At 49.1% G+C, this 19,707-nt stretch overlaps 2 protein-coding genes and 1 pseudogene across 2 annotated transcripts in view; 1 reads left to right on the top strand and 2 right to left on the bottom strand.

The window, feature by feature from the left end:
• Nucleotides 1-3,217: 3,217 nt before the first annotated feature.
• LOC109395354 (galectin-7-like) lies at nucleotides 3,218-5,069 on the top strand. Its single transcript, XM_019666263.1, has 3 exons — nucleotides 3,218-3,319; nucleotides 4,102-4,303; nucleotides 4,916-5,069. The coding sequence occupies exons 1-3, from the start codon at nucleotides 3,282-3,284 to the stop codon at nucleotides 5,027-5,029; spliced, it is 354 nt and encodes a 117-aa protein (XP_019521808.1). The 5' UTR covers nucleotides 3,218-3,281; the 3' UTR covers nucleotides 5,030-5,069.
• A 3,938-nt stretch (nucleotides 5,070-9,007) lies between these two features.
• LOC109395340 (HAUS augmin-like complex subunit 2 pseudogene) lies at nucleotides 9,008-9,668 on the bottom strand (annotated as a pseudogene).
• A 5,174-nt stretch (nucleotides 9,669-14,842) lies between these two features.
• Nucleotides 14,843-19,707, bottom strand: part of LGALS4 (galectin 4) — a 14,353-nt gene continuing 9,488 nt past the window's right edge. Inside the window, exons 4-10 of the mRNA XM_019666257.1 lie at nucleotides 17,837-17,971; nucleotides 16,198-16,224; nucleotides 16,033-16,074; nucleotides 15,825-15,854; nucleotides 15,436-15,524; nucleotides 15,132-15,297; nucleotides 14,843-15,052 (exon numbers count right to left, since the gene is read on the bottom strand). Coding sequence (XP_019521802.1) covers nucleotides 14,906-15,052; nucleotides 15,132-15,297; nucleotides 15,436-15,524; nucleotides 15,825-15,854; nucleotides 16,033-16,074; nucleotides 16,198-16,224; nucleotides 17,837-17,971 — 636 coding nt within the window. The 3' untranslated portion in view covers nucleotides 14,843-14,905. The remainder of the gene's footprint in view (nucleotides 15,053-15,131; nucleotides 15,298-15,435; nucleotides 15,525-15,824; nucleotides 15,855-16,032; nucleotides 16,075-16,197; nucleotides 16,225-17,836; nucleotides 17,972-19,707) is intronic.

The raw sequence follows: 19,707 nt of genomic DNA, 5'->3' as shown, positions 1-19,707 counted from the left end.
GGGAAGTGGGAACCCTCATGCTCTGCTGGTGGGAATGTAACATTGTGGCAGTTCAGATTAAACACACTTACCATGTGACTCAACAATCCCACTCTTCTTTATCCCCAAGAGAAATGGTAACATATGTCCCCACAAAAATGTATGTATTCATGCTCATAAAAAGTATTATTCATAATAGTTGAAACAGATTATTCATTATCCAAATGTGGAAATATTCTAATTAACCATCCACTGATGGTGGATAAACAAAATGTGGTCTATCCAAACAATGGAATATTATTTGGCCATAAAAAAGAATGAAGTACTGACACATACTATTGTACAAATGGATGAACCTTGAAAACACTATACTAAGTGAAAGAAGCCAGACATAAAAGGCCACATAGTGTATGATTCCATATGAAATGTCTAGAAGGGACAAATCCTGGCCCTGACTCTTCTTTCTTTTCATGGCAAAAGAACTTTGTGGCTATCGAACGCTGAGGAATGACAGTGATGTCCGGGGACAGGTGGAGGCTGGAAGAAACTCAATTGGGATGGTGGTTGCACAGGTCTACCTGCTTGTCAAAACTCATCAAAGGATCCTGTTAAAATCTGCATGATTTATGAACGTGAAGTGTAGCTTGAGGATAAAGAATACTGGGAAATTGTGGCTCAGTTGGGTTAAGAGCTCGCTCAAGAGTTTGAGCTCTGAGCAACAGCAGTTCGATTCCCGGCCCAAGCTGAGCAGCCACTGAGCTGCCAACAGGTGGCAGGATGGCTCAACTAAAAAAAAAAAAAAAAGAGTACTGGGAAATAAATACACTCATTACTCATTTGAAAATGAAATAATTCTCTCAAAAATGTATTTCCATATTTAATATGAAGATAATCAACACAAGTGAACGAGACTAATCAAATGTGGGCATATCTGAGTTCTGAGTTCGCATATCAGAAATCACACTGACAACAGATTGAGTGCAAACATTTTGCCAAACATCAAAGTCAAGTTTGGATTTGCAGGTTGGCAGCTGTGAAGAAATATCCCGCCACAATGAGGAAATCAGGGAGAAGATGAGTCATTGGGATACACAAGCAGTACAGAATGGGACAAGAAATGGCCACCCTCATTGGTAAGAGCATGGAGTCCAACATTCTGGGAATCTCTCCACCCCTAGCCATTGGTGCTATAGCCTCAAACCCCACTGTCCTCTATTTAAAGTCCAACAGCGTGCCCTTGTCACACAGGCTCAGGGTCCCGCCCAGGCCCTGGCCCCTTCTTGCTGAGTGGCCTTGGCTGAGAGTCTGCCCCTCTCTAAGGCTCAGTTTTCTCCTCTGCAAAACAGGGGTGCTTGTAGCCCTCATCTAAATGCAGCTGCACATCCTCCCTCTCCAAGGCACTTGCTTCCCCAACTGCACCACCACCTGGGGGGCCTCCTAGGGGGCGGGGCGAGGGGAATGGAGAGCCTAGGAGGCCTGGGGAGGAGTGGGGGAGGGCAGTGGGTCAGGGGCTGAGTCTGGTTGTCTCCACCCAAAGTTTTTATTCCAGAGCAATCTTTACCCCAGGGGTGAGGCAGAGTGAGGTGGGCTGCTAGGCTGTAGCAGGGGTATCTGCTCAGCTCCCCACCTTCTCTCTCCCCTACCTTCCAGAATCATCTTTCAGCGTTCTCCCACACCCCCACCATACCTTCCCTATCCTAAATTCCTGTTTTTGAGTCTTGGGCTATGGGGCCTGGAAATGGGCCTGGGTGGAGGGTCCCACTTTGTTCTCTTCCTTGGTCTGGGGGTTGGGTGGGTCCCAGGACACCCCCACACTCCACCCCCTTGTCTTAAAAACGAGGTAGGAGAGTGGTAGTAGTTGTGGGAGGCAGAAAAAGAGACAGATGTAAAGGAGAGAAGCAGGACAGGAAAACACGGAAGGCAGCGTCAGAGACAGGGACACAGAGACACAGACACAGAGTGACAGAGAGACTAGGGCACTCCCAGAGAGAATAAAGAAGACAGAAAGTTCCAGAGATGAAGAAAGCCAGAGACACAGGCACCGTAGTTCTGCACAGCTGTGTGCTTTGGGCAGTTTCCTTGTCTGTAATGTGGAGGCGACCCATGCCCCCTTCTCAACAGCGTGTGTGTGCACCAGTGATGTCTTGCATGTGCTCGGCAGACTCAGAGGCTTAGTAAATGGCAGCTGTTGTTATTTTTTCTTCTTTCTTTTGCCCATATTTTCTGAGCACTTACTGTGTGCCAGGCACCGCTGCAGACGCCAGGGTACAGCATTAAATATCAGGCACAAATCCTGCTGCTTAGAGCTCCCTTTTCCAGTATTGTTGTTGCCATGGTAATCGTTATATTATAGAAGCATAGACTGGAATTTCATGGAGACACAGCCCTAGCCCCAAGCAGCGGTTCCGAACCTGGGAGAAGGGTTGGAATTCCAGTCTTCCACTTAGCCATATGGGACTCTAGTTTTCCGTGACAAAATGGGCATAAGAGTTTTTCTGTGTGCCAGGCCACAGGAAGATAAGGTGGAAAATGGTGGCTCGGTGAGCCTTCTCTGTTTTTGTGGTTGTTGTTATTAAATTGTCTCTATCATTATTAGCTCAAAGGAGAGAGGCAGTTCACCTGGGAACTCTCGGTAAATGCAGAAGGCTCAGAGGTCCCTGGAAGACGGTGCTGGGCCACCCTGGCCCCAGGGACAGGGTCTGTGCCAGGTGTGGGCGGTGGGTGTGTAAAGGGGTGAGGGTGAGTCAGCAGGGCCAGCTACACCCACTTTTGCTTTAAGATCCCAGCAGCCATACCACCACCACCATTGCCTGTCCCACCGTTGTAGCCATGGCAGGGACCTGTGTGAGTGTTTGGGAACCCAGGGTTTGGGAGGGTCTTGGACCCAAGGCTGCACCAGACTAGGGGAGGGTCTACAGCTTGGATGAGGTCACCTGTTTCAAAGGAGAAAGTGGGTGTTCGGGTGTGCTGTGAAGTTTTGGGTGCTGGCTTCTGGGTGCACCCAACCCATCCTAACGCTCCCATCTCCTCGTGGTGCCGCCTTTGGTTTCTCTCTCTTTGAATATTTTTCTGTTAATTCTTTGTGTTTCGCTCTCTAACCCTTTCCCTGTCTCTCTCTTTCCTTCTCTCTGTGCCCTTCTTTCTCTCTGATTCTGCTGGTCGACATCCTGGTTGTTTTCTCCTGGGGTGGTCCATCTGTCTCTCTGGCTTGTCTCCCTGGTTTACTTGCCCCCACACCCTGCCTTTTGCAGAATGTGCCTCACAAGACCTCGCTGCCCGAGGGCATCAGAATCGGCACCGTGATGAGAATTCGTGGCGTTGTCTCTGAGAAAGCTGGCAGGTGAGACCCCAGTGTGATTTCATGCCCCCCAGGTAAGGGGGTGATGGGAGTTCTCCAGGCTCATCTGAGCCTACTTCTTACAGCTGAGATGTGAGGGCCCCAGGATCACCTTTGCCCACCAGGGTCTTGGAATCCCCAGGCCATATCCAACATTCTGGAAACTAGTGTCTTCACAAATTTGTCCCCTGACTGTGAAGCTGGGGTTCCTAAGAATCTAGGGGTTCCAGGGCAATGTCAGAGGTCCTATTTATAGTCCTATGTCTTCCAGGCTGCGTCCCCGGGACTCTGGAAATATGTCCTGTGATCTGAAGGTGCCCTGGGCACCTGGGAGGCCTAAGCAATCACTCGTATGACTTCCTGGGTCTGGGAAATTCAAGCTTCCTGGGAATAGCGTGCCTGTAAATCTTGTGATATCTTGTATTATTCCCAGATCTCTGGGATTTGGGGGTGCCTTGGGAATCCGGAGTGCCCCGGCCATGAGCACCAGATTCCTTGTCGAGTCCCAGGCTGTGGAAATGAGGGGGACCCAGGTCATAGCATAGTGACCCTTGCTAGATGGATTGTGTCTAGGCTCTTAATAAGTGTTTAGCAACCCTGGAATGTGGGCTCCCTGGCCACCATCCACAACCCCTTTGTGGTGTGTGACATACTAGTTTCCTGTAATATGGGAGTGTTCTGGCAGTGGTGAGTCCTGATCCATTAGCCCTTGACCTTGTTCTGGGTGGTTCATGGCTCTTGACATCTATTGCATGCTACCTCACCCCCCATCTCCCTTCTACTAGGTTTCATGTAAACCTGCTGTGCAGCGAAGAAAAAGATGCTGACAATGCTCTGCATTTCAACCCCCGGCTGGACCAGTCCGTGGTGGTCTTCAACACCAAGAAGGGGGGCGCCTGGGGCAAGGAAGAGCGCGGCCGTGGCAATCCGTTTCACCATGGGCAGCCCTTCGAAGTGTTCCTCATCGCCACTGAAAAAGGCTTCAAGGTGCGTCTCTGCCACAGGGGTGGGCACCAAGAACCAGGTTACTCCTGGCCAAGGCTGGGCAGGTTGTCCCCAGTCCCTCTCACTCCCGTGGTGCAACCCCACTAGTGTCAGAGGGCAAGTGTGTGCAGGGCAAGGACAAAGTGAGGAAGGGCAAAGTGCCCAGAGGGTGGGTGTCCTAGCAAAGAGGCGTGGCCCCGACTTCCACCCAAGACCCTACTCCCTGTTCAATGCCACCTGAGGTCGGGGCTCTGCGGTAGGGGCAAGGACGGACTGGGAGACAGGGCTCAGAAATAAGTCCCAGCGGGACTGGTCGCTGCAGACCTTCCACCACCCAGCCGTTCGCCACTTTAAATCTGTGCGTCCGGAGTGAGGAAGTGGACGCCGTGTTCGTGGCAATAACATCCACTGCCAACAGTTACAAAGCGCTCTTGTGCCAACAGTAAACTCACTGCATCCTCAGGACAAGGGGTTAGATGAACATTAGCTCGTTTTCCCACTGTGGACCTGGGGCCCGGCAGGTTGCCCAGTCACATGGCGCGGGTCCGAGTCGGGAAGGAGCCCCGCAGTGGCCTCGGCAACCTTAATTTAGGCACCGACCCCCTCGCCTTGCAGGCGGTGATCGGAGACGCGGAACACCATCATTTCCTCTACCGCATCCAGCCCGAGCACGTGCGCGTGATGGAGGTGGGCGGGGACCTGCAGCTGGAGTCGGTGAAGATCTTCTGAGCCTGCGAGGGGATCGAGTCCGGGACCTGGATGACAAATAAAGCGGTAGCCTCTTCTCTGGGCTCCTTATCTGTGTCTGTGTCTCCTTCTTGTAGACGAGGGAAGCAGTTCAGAGGGGGTTGGGCACTGACTCGCGTCCCATAACGATTCTGTGGCCGAGGGGGTGTCGGGGCCCGGATCTGCGAGGCAGCTCCTGTCTGGACGGCTTCGGCTGGTCCTCCTGCAGCCGTTTGGGAAGCAGCAGGTGGTCATGCGGTTGGGGTGATCTGGTGGAGTTTGAGGTGGTCAAGCCCTCCCTGGTACCCCCTCCGCAGATCTAATGGAGCTCCACATCCGTCCATCTGCAAATTGGGGGCCGAGGCGCCACACGACTGGCCCCTTGGAGACCCCAGCCTCGCGGAGATGGGTCCTGAGATCTCTCAGGCCCCCGTGCCGTCCCTCTCATTCCCACCTCCCCGGGCTCCCCTCACCTCTCGGTGCCTGGAGACTCTCGGGCGGGGCCGGGCTAGGGAGCGGATCCGGGCGTCGCCCTTCTCCCATCCGTCCCTGAGTCAGGATAGGGCCCCGCCCGTGTCCGCCCGTGGGCAGAGGCTCACTGAAGCGGCAGGGGTCGGGGACGCGAAGAGCCGGGTCCCTGGGTCCCAGCTGCCAAGGGTGACACCATGCCCACCTCGGCTCCCCGGAGTTCTGGAGAGGAAGGGGAGCGGGCGCTCTTGGACAGACGCCCACTTTACCCCCCCCCCGGGCGCCAGGTGGTGATTATCTGGTATCAGGGGGGTTGCCAGTCGCCACCAAACGGCCGGGGTTGGAGGTGGGTGTATCAGGGACCACGCAAACGCCCGGAGCCCCGCACCCTCCGCGAGGCGCTAGGATCGGCGTGTGTCTGGGCTGTGGGATGGAGCCCGGCCAGTGGCAGCGTGCCAGCCCCACACCTTCGGTTGTGTCCTGGTCCCTGGAAAGTCCTGAGCCTCGCTCCAGAGGGATGTGACTGGGGCTGCAGGCCACGAACCTTGTAACAGACCTTCCCCCTTCCCTGAGGGCCGCTGTTGACGTAGCAGGGTGGGTCCCGACTTAACTGGAAACAGACTGTTGGGTGGTGAGAAGCCAGGCCCCGCGGGGAGGGGTGGGGGGGCAGCGGTGAGCCTTTTCAGGACCCGTGTTGCTGCCCCTTGAAACCTTTGGTGTGAAGCCTCCCCACCCCATGCCCAGCCCTTGAGAGTACATCTTTGGGTGGGCTGTGGAACGATGCTGTTAAGCTCAAAATATGAGGCAACGAACGTTTGAGATCACAGAATTGCAACTGGGGGCATAGATTCAAACAGAAGCCCAAATGGTGTCCTGATTTCACAGTGAAGGCAAGGGATTTTTATGAGAAAACAGAAGGGAAATAACTACATGAATAAAAGAAAGGGATTTAGGTTGGTGCTAGCATGCTAAGTTACTCTTTAGCTATTCATACGTGACTGGTTAGTAGTTCTAAAGAACATCATAATTGTCGTGGCGTGGAATTAACCCCTGGTCATTCGCAAAAGGTGAAAGCATTCACACAAGACTCTACAAAATGAGAGTGAAGAAAGGTTTTATTAGGAAGAGAGAGGGCTGGCCCAGTGGGGCGTTGGTTAAGAGTTGGCTTGGGACACCAGCTCTGAGCAGCAGGGCCCGGTTCAGATCCCACATGCCGGGCCAGTGGCGCTGAGCCCTCTACAGCTAAGATGGTAAACAACAGCTCGATCTGGAGCTGGGCTGCCATGAGTCGCTGGTGGCTGCAGTGGGGCTAGCCGGCAGCTGGTGTGGGCTTTCGGTGAGCTGCCGTGAACCTCCGTGAGCGGCAGTCCAATGGCCTGCAAACGGCTGCCTCACCCAGGAAGAGCGCAAAGATAATACCAACATGGGCCAGTGAAGCAACCTCCTCCACAACTAGACTGAAAAACAAAAGGACAGGAGCTTGTCTGTTCCCCTTCCCGGATTGCCCAACGCTGTTTTCCTCCCCCAATTCCCCAATAAAATCTTTAAAAAAAAAAAGTTAGGAAGAGAGAAAATGCTCATGACAGTGTCCAAAGATGTTGGCTGCCTGGAGTACTAAGGAGAGAAACACCTGCAGAGGGTGGGGGTGGGGTGTCACCCGGGCAGAGTCCGGAGTCTCAGAGTAGACAGCTGCACCTAACTTCAGGTCAGCTTTTTCTTAAATAGGAAAGGGTGAGTTAGTCAGGCAGGTTTGAGGGCTGACATCATTCCTGGGATCTGGTCTGTTTGAAGACAATGTTATCTCCGAACTCCGGACTCGGACTTGGCCATGGAGGCCTGGGATTTTAATGCATCACCAGTAAAAACTGCAAGAAGGTGTCCAGTGTCCAGGAGCCTGAGGATTAAGAAATTGCTCTTCCCTAGGTTAGGATGTTGTTAATTAACAAGGTATGAGTAGGGCCGGCCGAGTGGCGCGATGGTTAAGAACTGGCTTGGGACGCCAGAGGGCCCCGGTTCGGATCCCACATATGAGGGCCAGTGACACTGCCCTCTACAGCTAAGATGCTGAACAACAGCTCAACCTGGAGCTGGGCTGCTGTGAGTCGCCAGAGACAGCGTAGGCTGCAGCCCCTGTGGCAGTGGGTTGCCATGGGCTACCGTATGTAGCCAGCAGCCAGCGTGAGCGGCCAGCAGCCGCAGTGAGCGGCTGTCCAGAAGCTGGCGACTGATGTGCCTCGCCCGGGAAGAGTGTAATGATGGTGCCAACTTGGGCCAGTGAAGCAACGTCCTCCACAACTAGACTGAAGAACAAAACGACAGCAACTTGTCTGTTCCCCTTCCCCCAATTCCCCAGCACTGTTCCCATCCCCCCAATTCCCCAATAAAAATCTTAAAAAAAAAACCAAAAAAAAAAACAAGGTATGAGTAACCTTGAGAAAGGGAACAAACAGTTTTTCAGTTAATCAGTGAGGGGAGAAACAAAGAGAAAACAGATGAATATCAGGATGGATCAAACTGTAAACAAGCTAGATTTAATTACAGGTGGCCAGACAGCAAGCTATGTGGTGAATTAAACTGCAAACTAGCTAAGTCTAACTGCATTATTGATTCCCTGAATTTCGCCTTTACAATAATTATCTGTCCTTATGGTCAGGAGATCTGCTTTCCTGTTAGCTTTGCAAACAGTTGTTTATAAGACAGTGTTGATCTGGCCCAGTTCAAAGGTTATTTTGTCCAGTTCAAACATTCCAAAGGTTCAGGGAGTAAGACATGCAAGACAGTTCCTCTAGTAGGGCTGCTCTGACTCCATTTTAAACTGGTTCCACTTACGTCAACTTTTCACAAGAGGTCACTTCTCCCAGTGGAAAATCCAAGCAAGTCCGAATTCCCCTGATTGCTGAATGACTTGGTTTTTACTTTTATTTGCCTTTGTCAAGTATATATACAAATTTTTGTAACGATAACATGTACATATGGTACAAATTTCAAAAGTATGTAGTGGAAAGTACAACTATTGGCACAACTGGTAAACATGGTCCTCAGATTAGCTGGTAGTGATCCAGGGTATTAATTTCTTTTCTTTTTCTTTTTCTTTTTTTAGTTAGAAATTAGAGATTTATCTTTTTTATTTTGAAAAAGACATAATAAACAAAATAAAAAATAAAACCAAAACAACAAAACTATCAATATTTGTGGCATGATATGTGACATTACATATATATATATATGTGTGTGTATATGTATATATGAAATCACATGAAGAAAAAAGCATAGGAAGATATTGGAAACCAAGGCTAGACTTGAACAGATTTCTGATGAAATACAGCTAAAAGTTTTGCTTAAGTGTTTAGGCAATGTTTAAGATATTATTACCACTGCTCTAGATCCCATTTGCAAAAGTCAGCTTCAAAACATGATCCCTGGTTGTTTTAGTAGGATATTTTTTTGGCAATGATCCTGCTTCCTTATGAACAACTACTTTGCTTATCCACTGTGTTGAGAGGTCTTCTCGGGTTAAGGAGTGTGATGAACACAAAGACCAGTGAACCCATGTTTATGAAGATAATATTCTTCAGCTAATATTTTGGGGATACAAGAGGAAACTTCCTTTTGTTTTTCTCGCCACTTGAGTATATTCTCTGCCAGTTCTTCTGTCTCGGTCACCAAAATATTTCATCTTTGCTCATTTTTTTAGATTTGCATCTAAATGAGGGATATTTCTAATTGTTTCAAAATGGGTTTCTATCCTCTCAATGAAAGTCACCGCCAAATCCAGCAAATGTACCATGTGTCTGCGATACACAGGTTCCATAGGCAGGTTTTCCTGGCACATAGGTTTCAATAGTCTTTGCCTGAGAGACCTCTTCTCTTTTAGCATTGTTTCCAAATGATTATGCATACTTTGCAGATTATGACACTTTTCATCCAAAAAAGAAGGATGAACAACATCAGCTGTATTGTTTCCTAGTCTTAGAAGTTCATTTTCTAGGTTTTTCTGGTTGATTTCACCTTGAATATTTGTGATCTGCCTGGAGAAGTTCACAAAGCAAGAAGCTGATTTCTTACATATATTTAACATCTCCTGAATGACCAATCCTGATGCTACGAAACGGCCCAGGAGCAGCCTGGCAGCATTTGGCGTGGTCACCGGGTGCAACAGGTTCACGGCCTCCATGGCTGAGACCCACCTCCCTGAATGGCCAGAGTATTAATTTCTTGAGTTACACTGTTTTCTTACAGTGGACATGAGGGAGAATGTTCTTGTTTGTAGAAAGTAAACAAAAATATATTTGAAGATGACTAGGAAGCATGTTGGCAACTTATTCTCAAACGGGTGTAGGAGAAAAATGTACTGTACTTACAACTTTATGTCATATATATACTATATTCATATATATATATACACACACACATTTATACAAAAGAAAGTCCTCCTTTATGAGAGTAAACTGCTGTTACCCATGTCTTCATTTCTTATGTATCTTTCCAAAAATCTCAGTACACTTCTAAACATGCATATGCAGTTTCTTTTTCCTCATTGTATCCTCCACCCACTGACCTCATTTTGGTCACTTAGCAACAAATATGTGTCCAACTTCATTCACTTTGCTGGCTCCTCGGTGCTCCATCACAAGGAGGAACACAATGAATGTCACTTGAGCCCTCCTGGATATCTGGTGGTGTCACATCATCCACTAAAACCAAACTTTACTGCAGTGAGTGTCCTTGGACCTACATCAGCCAATAGCTTTTTACCTTCTTTTATCATCTCCATTCAGATTATAAAATGCATGCATACTTATTGCAGGATTTTGAATAAGAAAATTAAAATCACCCACCATTTCACCACTCTGAAATAATCACTCTTACTACATTAGTGTGTTTTCGTCTAGTCTTTTTTCTATAATAATTTATCTACACTATATTTTGGGGAAAACTGGGATTCATATTATATGTATATGTGTGTATACATGTATGTCTCTGTAGCTAACATTTTATGAGTCCCTACTGTGTGTAGTCACCACACTAACCATTCTTTCAATTCTTAAAATGACCCTGTGTTATTATGTATAATATGTATACATATTACATATTATGTATATGTATACATTTATATATATATATATATATATATATATATATATGACCCTGAGGTAGCTACTGTTATTATTCCTATTTTGCAAATGAGACATCTGATGCACAAGAAGGTTAAGTGACCTGTTCAAGGTCACACATCATGTAGATGGTGGAGCAGATACCAGGGTCAGGTGAATGTGATCCCATAGCTTGAGGTCTCAACCCTGGGAAACTGTGATTTGTTTTGTTTTGTTTCATATCAACTTTATTGAGGTGCAATGTAATAGAACACAATCCACCCTTTCTAAGTGTAAGATTCCATGAATTTTGACAAATTCATATGGTGTGTCCCCAGCATCACAGTCAAGGCATAGGATGTTTCCATCACCCCTGCACAAGTGCACCCATGGCACCTGGCAGCGACTGATCTGCTGTCTGTCATCATAAAGTATTAATAGTTTTCTCTGCTCTAAAATTTTGTGTAAAAGTAGGGTCCATGCTCTTTCCTGCCTGACTCCTTTCTCTCAGCGTAATGTTTTTGAGGTTCATTCATGCACTTGCACGTACTAGTAACTTTTTCCTTTCTGAGTAGTAGTCCATTGTATGACCAGTTTGTTTATGCATTCACCTGTTGATGAACTTTGGAGCTGGTGATCATAAATTAGGATGGTATGAACAAGTTGTTGTGTGGACATATAGTTTGGTTTGTTTGGGCTAAGTACCCAGGAGCTGAGTTGCTGGTTTATGTGATCAGTGTATGCTTAACTTTATAAGAAACTGCAAAACTGTTTTTCAGCATGGTGGAACCATTCTATATGTCCACCTGCAGTGTCTGAAAGTTATATCACACCCTCACCAACAGGTAGTATTGTCAGATTTCTGCTTGTTGATTCATTTTAACTTTAGCCATTGCAGTGGATGTGTATTGGTATCTCATTGTGTTTTGTTTTTTTTTAAATAAATTTTATTGGAGGGCCGGCCGAGTTGCACGTTGGTTAAGAGTTGGCTTGGGACGCCAGCTCTGAGCAGCAAGGCCCTGATTCGGATCCCACATTAAGGCCAGTGATGCTACGCCCTCACAGCTAAGATGGTAACAGCTCAACCTGGAGCTGGGCTGCCCTGAGTCGCCAGTGACGGCATAGGCTGCAGTGGAGCTGCAGTGGGCTGCCATACGCTACCGTGAGTGGCTGGCAGCAGGCGTGAGCCTCCGTGATCTGCTGTGAGCAGCCATCCAATGGCCCACGAGTGACTGCCTCAGCCGGGAAGAGTGCAATGATAATACCAACATGGGCCAGTGAAGCAACCTCCTCCACAACTAGACTGAAGAACAAAAGGACAGGAGCTTGTCTGTTCCCCTTCCCGGATTGCCCAACGCAGTTTTCCTCCCCCAATTCCCCAATAAAAATCTTTTTAAAATAATAATAAATAAATTTTATGGGGGAGCAGTGTGTTTTTCCAGGACCCATCCGCTCCAAATCAAGTCGTTGTTTTCCATCTAGTTGTGGAGGGCGCAGCTCACTGGCCCATGTGGTGATTGAACCGGCAACCTTGGTGTTATGCGCCTGTGCTCTAGCCAACTGAGCTAACTGGCCGACCCTCATTGTGGTTTAATTTGCATTTTCCTGTAGTACTGATGCTTAGTGACCATTTATGTATTCTCTTTGTGAATTGTCTGTTTGAATCTTTTGCCCAATTTTAACTGGATTGTTTGTTGTCTTATTATTGGGTTAAAAGAGTTCTTTATACTTTCTGAATATAGTCCTTTGTCAAACATATGTCTTGTGAATATTTTCTCCTAATCTGTGGTTAGCCTTTTCATTTTCTTAACAGTGTCTTTCTCAGACCAGAAGTCTTTAACTGTGATACACTTTATCAACTGTATCTATTATGGCTTATGCTTTTATGTCCTATTTAAGAAATCTTTGTCTACCTAAGTCACAAAGATGATCTCTTGTGCTTATTTTTCCTAGCTGTTTTTATAGTTTTCTAATTTATGTTTAGGTCTATGATCTATTTTTAACTTTTGTGTATAGTGGAAGTCCATACCATATGGACTTCCAGTTACTTCAGCATCATTTTTTTTTAAGATTTTTTTTTTAATTGGGGAATTGGGGGTATGGGAACAGAGCTGGGGAATTGGGGGAAGGGGAACAAACAAGTCGCTGTTGTTTTGTTCTTCAGTCTAGTTGTGGAGGACGTTGCTTCACTGGCCCAAGTTGGCACCATCATTGTGCTCTTCCCAGGCGAGGCAGATCAGAAGCCTCGCCGGCTTCTGGACGGCCGCTCACGGCAGCTGCTGGCCGCTCACACTGGGGCTGCAGCCTACGGCCGTTGCCAGCGACTCACAGCAGCCCAGCTCCAGGTTGAGCTGTTGTTCAGCATCTTAGCTGTAGAGGGCAGTGTCACTGGCCCTCATATGTGGGATCCGAACCGGGGCCCTCTGGCATCCCAAGCCAGTTCTTAACCATCGCGCCACTCGGCCGGCCCCCTCCAGTTGCTGCTTTCAATCTTAGTTGTCTGTGTGTGGAGGCCGCAACCCCCCCATCCCATGCAGGAGTCAAACTGGCAACCTTGTTATTAAGAGCTTGCACGCTCACCAGTTGAGCCATCTGGTTGCCTGTTGGCAGCTTAGCGGCAGCTCAGCTCAGGCACAGCTCACTGGCTTATGTGGGAATTGGACTGGCAGCCCTGTTGCTCAGAGCTCGAGCTCTAAGCAACTGAGCTGCCTGGCTGGTCCACCTTGATAGTTTTTTGTCAAAAACAAATTGGCCATGTATGTGTGGGTTTATTTCTGGAGTGTCTCTTCTGATTCATTGATCTATGTGTCTCTCCTTATGCCAATACCACATTCTTGGTTACTGGAGCTTTATAGTAAGTCTTGAAATCATGTAGTGTAAGTATTCTAACTTTTCAAAATTGTTTTGACTACTCTAGGTCTTTTTCATTGTCAAATAAATTGTAATGAATCGTCATATGAAAATTTTGTTAGGCCGGACGAGTGGCGCGTTGGTTAAGAGCTGGCTTGGGACGCCAGCTCTGAGCAGCAGGGCCCCAGTTCAGATCCCACATGAGGGCCAGTGACGCTGCGCCCTCTACAGCTAAGATGGTGAGCAGGAGCTCGACCTGAAGCCGGGCTGCCGTGAGTTGCCGACAACGGCATAGGCTGCAGCCCCTGCTACAGTGGGCTGCCATAAGCTACCGTGTGTGGCTGGCAGCCAGCGTGAGCGGCTGGCAGTCAGTGTGAGGTGCCAAGAGCCGCTGTGAGCAGCCGTCCAGAGGCTGATGACCAATCTGCCTCATCCGGGAAGAGCACAATGATAATACCAACATGGGCCAGTGAAGCAACGTCCTCCACAACTAGACTGAAGAACAAAAGGACAGCAAGTTGGACCGGCCGAGTGGCGCAATGGTTAAGAACTGGCTTAGGTCAACGGGGGCCCCGGTTCGGATCCCACATATGAGGGCCAGTGACACTAGCCCTCTACAGCTAAGATGCTGAACAACAGCTCATTCTGGAGCTGCGCTGCTGTGAGTCGCTGGCGACGGCGTAGGCTGCTGCCCCTGTGGCAGTGGGTTGCCATGGGCTACCGTATGTAGCCAGCAGCCAGCGTGAGCGGCCAGCAGCCGCAGTGAGTGGCCATCCAGAAGCCGGCGGCTGATCTGCCTCACCCGGGAAGAGCGCAATGATGGTGCCAACTTGGGCCAGTGAAGCAACGTCCTCCACAACTAGACTGAAGAACGAAACAACAGCAACTTGCCTGTTCCCCTTCTCCAATTCCCCAGCGCTGTTCCCATCCCCCCAATTCCCCAATAAAATTTAAAAAAAATTTTTTTTGTTGTTGTTAATGTTTCTATGGAGAAAAAAAACATTTTTTATTTATTTAGTCAGTTTAGATAATTTCTGACTTTCTAGGAATTTGTTGTCTTCATCTAAGTTGACTAATCTGTTGGCTTAAACTTGTTCATAGTGTTCCCTTGTAATCATTGTATTTTCTGTAGAGTCATTAGTGGTGTTCCCTCCTTAATTTTTGATTTTGGATGATAATAATTGTTGTGAGGAGTGAATGAGTAGATACACTTAGGCCCTAAGATCAGTGTCTGGGTGGGGTGGGGTGGGGTACCTAGATTCATTATAATGGAAGGATGGATGGATAGATGATTGGATGGCTGAATGGACAGTGCATGATTGAACCAAGGAAGGAAGGAACAGTGAGGGATGTGAATGGAGTCACGGACACTCATGAGACACCTTCAGACATTTTATTAGGGGCCTAGAAGGGAGTCTTATGGAATCTTTCTTTCTGTGTTGCCAGGGGCTGTGGTTCCAGGAACAGATCAAATCTGGACGTAGGACAAGGTGACATCACCCTGGATCTCCAGCATGTCTACCTTCTGGAAGGACGAAAGGCGATGGGAGAAGTCGAAGAGGTGCTGGCCATTGGCGAAAACCTTAAAGCGATCCAAGCCACAGCGAACGGACAGCTGTAGGGAGAGGGATGGGCATGAGGCCAGGGCCAGGACAGAGGCTTTAGAGGGAGGGGGAAAAGAGACCCAGACTCACATCAAAGAACTGGCCACAACCAAAGGGGTTGTAGGAGAGCTTCCTATCCTCAGATCCCCATGAGCCATTCAGGCAGCTGTTCCGAACCACGGCACCTTCGTCCATGCGGGGATTAATGTGCAGAGCCAGGTCTCCTGTGGATCCCACCTTGAAGTTGATGGTAAAACTGGGGACAAAGAGGGAGATGGGAGTCAGCCGGGGTGCTAGCACCTGGTTCCCCAGGAGAGGAAAGGGCTGGGGACTGGACGCCTGGTCTGAAGGAGGAGGGGGACTGAGGATCTCCTCCTCAGCCTCAGTTCTGTACCTCTTGCCTGTGGGGGGTACATAGCCCTTGATTATGATGGTTTTTCGGGCTGTGAGGCCTCCTTGCAGTCTCCCCACAAATGGCACAGGCTGTGGGAAGAGAACATGGGGTTCCATCACCTCTCAGGTCACCAGAAGCCAGAAGCAGGGAAAAAATTTTCAGAGAGGGGCCCCTACACTTCCTGGGAAATGCCCCCAAACCCTGGGCCCTGTCCCACCCTGACCACCAACCCAACCCTCTTCTCACTTTCCGTTCCAAATGCTCTCTGCCCATTCTCTTTCCTACCCTCTCAGGGCTCTCTGTGGATTGGTGTCCCCTATCCACCATCAGTTCTTGCTTCCCCACAAATCGCCCATCACAGAGCCCTAAACTCCTACAGGACGTCTTACCGGGTTGAAGGTTGGAGGTCCCTCCATGGTCTGTGAAGTGAGGAAGAAGAGATATTATCCTATAATATCTGACAAATATTTATGGCACATCTACTACATGCAGGCGTGTCTCATGGTGCTGGATTACTTCCACTGGAGATCGAGCCTCTATGATGCTCCCAATTTTCACCACCTGTCCACCAGATAGCCACCCAGCCCTCCCACTTACCGGCAGGCTACTCAGCGGTGGTTGGTAGGACCCTCCGGGACCCTAAATGGATAGACAGAAGGCAGAAATGGTGAGGGGGACTAGGGTCTTTGGCTGCCCCGGAACCCCTCAGCCACCGAACCTCCACCTCAAGGGGAAATTCATCACCCAACAGCAGGTACTTACTGGGTACGCCGGAGTAACCATGGGTGTCTATGGGCACAGAAGGAGAAGGAAACAATTAGCGGGACCCCAAACTAAACCTAGAGGGTGTCAAGGATGCCTGTCGCAGGGTAGCCAACCACCACCATCCAAGGGAATTCTGGGGTCAAAGGGTGGCACCCAGATGGCTCAGTAATGGAGAGAGATTGGCCGTGTTTCGGGAGCTCCAGGCCACAGTAAATCTCATTCCACCCCTTTAGACAAGCCTGGTAAATTCTGTCCTTGTACCCTTCCCTGTCCTGGCTTCCTGCTCTCCCAGAACCCTCATCAGCCCCTCTCTGTCCCCCTCAACTCATAGGCTGCATGATAAAGTGTACACAGCACTCCTTTTCACCTCATCCCCAGCCACCATTTGCCCCTCCCTCCACGTGGCCATCACTGGGGCTACGAGGAGTCCTTGGAACCAGCCAAGTTCCTGTTTCTCTCTCCCTTGTCTGTCTCAGGCTCTCTCAGTCTGTGTGTGTCTCTCTCTTTCCATTTCTCAGTTTCTGTGCCTATGTCTCTGTTGCTCTCTCTCATCCACACCTTCTCACAGGTGGTTCCTCCTACTGGAACACCTTTATTCCCTTCCCTTGTTAACTTCTATTCACTCTCTCTCTCTCTTGGTTTCCTCCTCTTTCTAGCGAAGTCCTTTCTGTCTTGACTTCCATTTTATGTCAGCTATTCTGAAGGCCCTTTAAAAATAGCTTGATTGTTGTTTTTCTTTTTAAAATGCAAACTATCATGATGAAGCATGATAGTAAAATGAAGCCCATAGACCCTCGGCCGCCTTACGGATTAAGAGATTCCCAACATTTCCTCATCCAGGAGGTAGAGGAACAGTCTGAGCACAGACCCTGTGGCTCTGCCACTTATCAGCTTTGTGACCTTGGGCAAGTTACTTAAACTCTCTGTGTCTCAGTTCCCATATCTGTAAAAGGTGTCTCATGCTCATCAGAGCATTTTCTCCATGAAGGTGCTCAGGGGGTTACAGGTTGGGAGTGTGGAGCCCTCGGCTGAAAAACAAGAGTCTGGAGTTTGGGCTTCCCTGAGTAGTTCCAGTGAATGTGTTCTGATGCCCATGGTTCATTGTGGACCTGGGACTGGGATTTCTAAGTGGTTGGGCTTAGCTTTGTTCAGCTTTCATAGATGCTGTCCAGTCATTTTCCAAGGACTGTTGAGAGTGGGCCCGTCTGCAGCCTCACTGACAATTGGTACTGTGGGCCTTTCTCGTTGTAGCTCTTCTGGTGGGTGTAGGGGTAACTCGTGGTGATTTTCAGTGACTTTCCCCGGTGACTAATGATGTTAGGGAACTTCTCATGAACTTGTTTGCTATTTCTGTGGTTTTTGTTCCTCCTCCTCTTCACTTCCTGACTCAACTTAACCTCCTCCTCCAGGAAACCCATCTTTATTATGCCCCAAAGCTCCTGTATGTCTCCCATCCCGGCCCTGATCACTTGTGGCCAACACCATCTGGTGATATAGTAGACTGCCTTGGTCACCTCTAGGTCCATGGCATCACCTAACGAAAGGACTGGCACAGAGCAGATGCTCAGGAAATTAACAAATGTGGGGATGAATTCATTAAAGAAGGAAGCAAATAAAAAAGGGAGACACTACACACGTGGCTTGGGGCAGGCTGGCCTCCGATGAAGTTGATTGATTGAAGCTCCAAGTCCCCATCCACTTGCAGGTGGGTGACCATCTGCAGGGGGATCCGGTGCCCAAACTCATAGAATGGATTTCCATTTACCACCACCTGGCGGGCGGGGTAAGGTCAGAGTTAGCACCCATGACTTGGGGAAGATAGAGACAGGAAGCAGGGTACAGGAATTTTTTAAACTTGGGGGTGAGCTGGGATAGCCTCAGAGTCAGGAACCTTTGACAAGCTGGAGTCAAGAGTCAGCGCACAGATTGGTGGGTGGGAGAGAACAGAGAATTAAGGCTGGGGATGGAAATCAGAGAAGAGAGTCTCAGTCCTGGTTTTGGCATCAAATTGTTGAGTTGGAAGTCTAGTTCTGACATGTCTTGGCTGTGTGACCTCAGGTAAGTCACTTCATCTCTCTGAGCCCTGTTTCCTAATCTGTAAAATGGGGGCTTGCTCTGGGATTTTGGGGGAGATTAAAACCCAGCAAGGTAGGGCCGGCTGAGTGGCGTGATGGTTAAGAACTGGCTTGGGATGCCAGAGGACCCCGGTTTGGATCCCATATATGAGGGCCAGTGACACTGCCCTCCACAGCTAAGACGCTGAACAACAGCTCAACCTGGAGCTGGGCTGCTGTGAGTTGCCGGCGACAGCGTAGGCTGCAGCCCCTGTGGCAGTGGGTTGCCATGGGCTACCGTATGTAGCCAGCAGCCAGCGTGAGCGGCCAGCAACTGNACTGGCCCTCATATGTGGGATCCGAACCGGGGCCCTCTGGCATCCCAAGCCAGTTCTTAACCATCGCGCCACTCGGCCGGCCCCCTCCAGTTGCTGCTTTCAATCTTAGTTGTCTGTGTGTGGAGGCCGCAACCCCCCCATCCCATGCAGGAGTCAAACTGGCAACCTTGTTATTAAGAGCTTGCACGCTCACCAGTTGAGCCATCTGGTTGCCTGTTGGCAGCTTAGCGGCAGCTCAGCTCAGGCACAGCTCACTGGCTTATGTGGGAATTGGACTGGCAGCCCTGTTGCTCAGAGCTCGAGCTCTAAGCAACTGAGCTGCCTGGCTGGTCCACCTTGATAGTTTTTTGTCAAAAACAAATTGGCCATGTATGTGTGGGTTTATTTCTGGAGTGTCTCTTCTGATTCATTGATCTATGTGTCTCTCCTTATGCCAATACCACATTCTTGGTTACTGGAGCTTTATAGTAAGTCTTGAAATCATGTAGTGTAAGTATTCTAACTTTTCAAAATTGTTTTGACTACTCTAGGTCTTTTTCATTGTCAAATAAATTGTAATGAATCGTCATATGAAAATTTTGTTAGGCCGGACGAGTGGCGCGTTGGTTAAGAGCTGGCTTGGGACGCCAGCTCTGAGCAGCAGGGCCCCAGTTCAGATCCCACATGAGGGCCAGTGACGCTGCGCCCTCTACAGCTAAGATGGTGAGCAGGAGCTCGACCTGAAGCCGGGCTGCCGTGAGTTGCCGACAACGGCATAGGCTGCAGCCCCTGCTACAGTGGGCTGCCATAAGCTACCGTGTGTGGCTGGCAGCCAGCGTGAGCGGCTGGCAGTCAGTGTGAGGTGCCAAGAGCCGCTGTGAGCAGCCGTCCAGAGGCTGATGACCAATCTGCCTCATCCGGGAAGAGCACAATGATAATACCAACATGGGCCAGTGAAGCAACGTCCTCCACAACTAGACTGAAGAACAAAAGGACAGCAAGTTGGACCGGCCGAGTGGCGCAATGGTTAAGAACTGGCTTAGGTCAACGGGGGCCCCGGTTCGGATCCCACATATGAGGGCCAGTGACACTAGCCCTCTACAGCTAAGATGCTGAACAACAGCTCATTCTGGAGC

Source organism: Hipposideros armiger, unplaced genomic scaffold (assembly GCF_001890085.2).
Source record: "Hipposideros armiger isolate ML-2016 unplaced genomic scaffold, ASM189008v1 scaffold_466, whole genome shotgun sequence".
Taxonomy (NCBI): Eukaryota; Metazoa; Chordata; class Mammalia; order Chiroptera; family Hipposideridae; genus Hipposideros; species Hipposideros armiger.
Note: the sequence above shows the minus strand (reverse complement) of the source record. Positions and strands in the feature narration are given on the sequence as shown.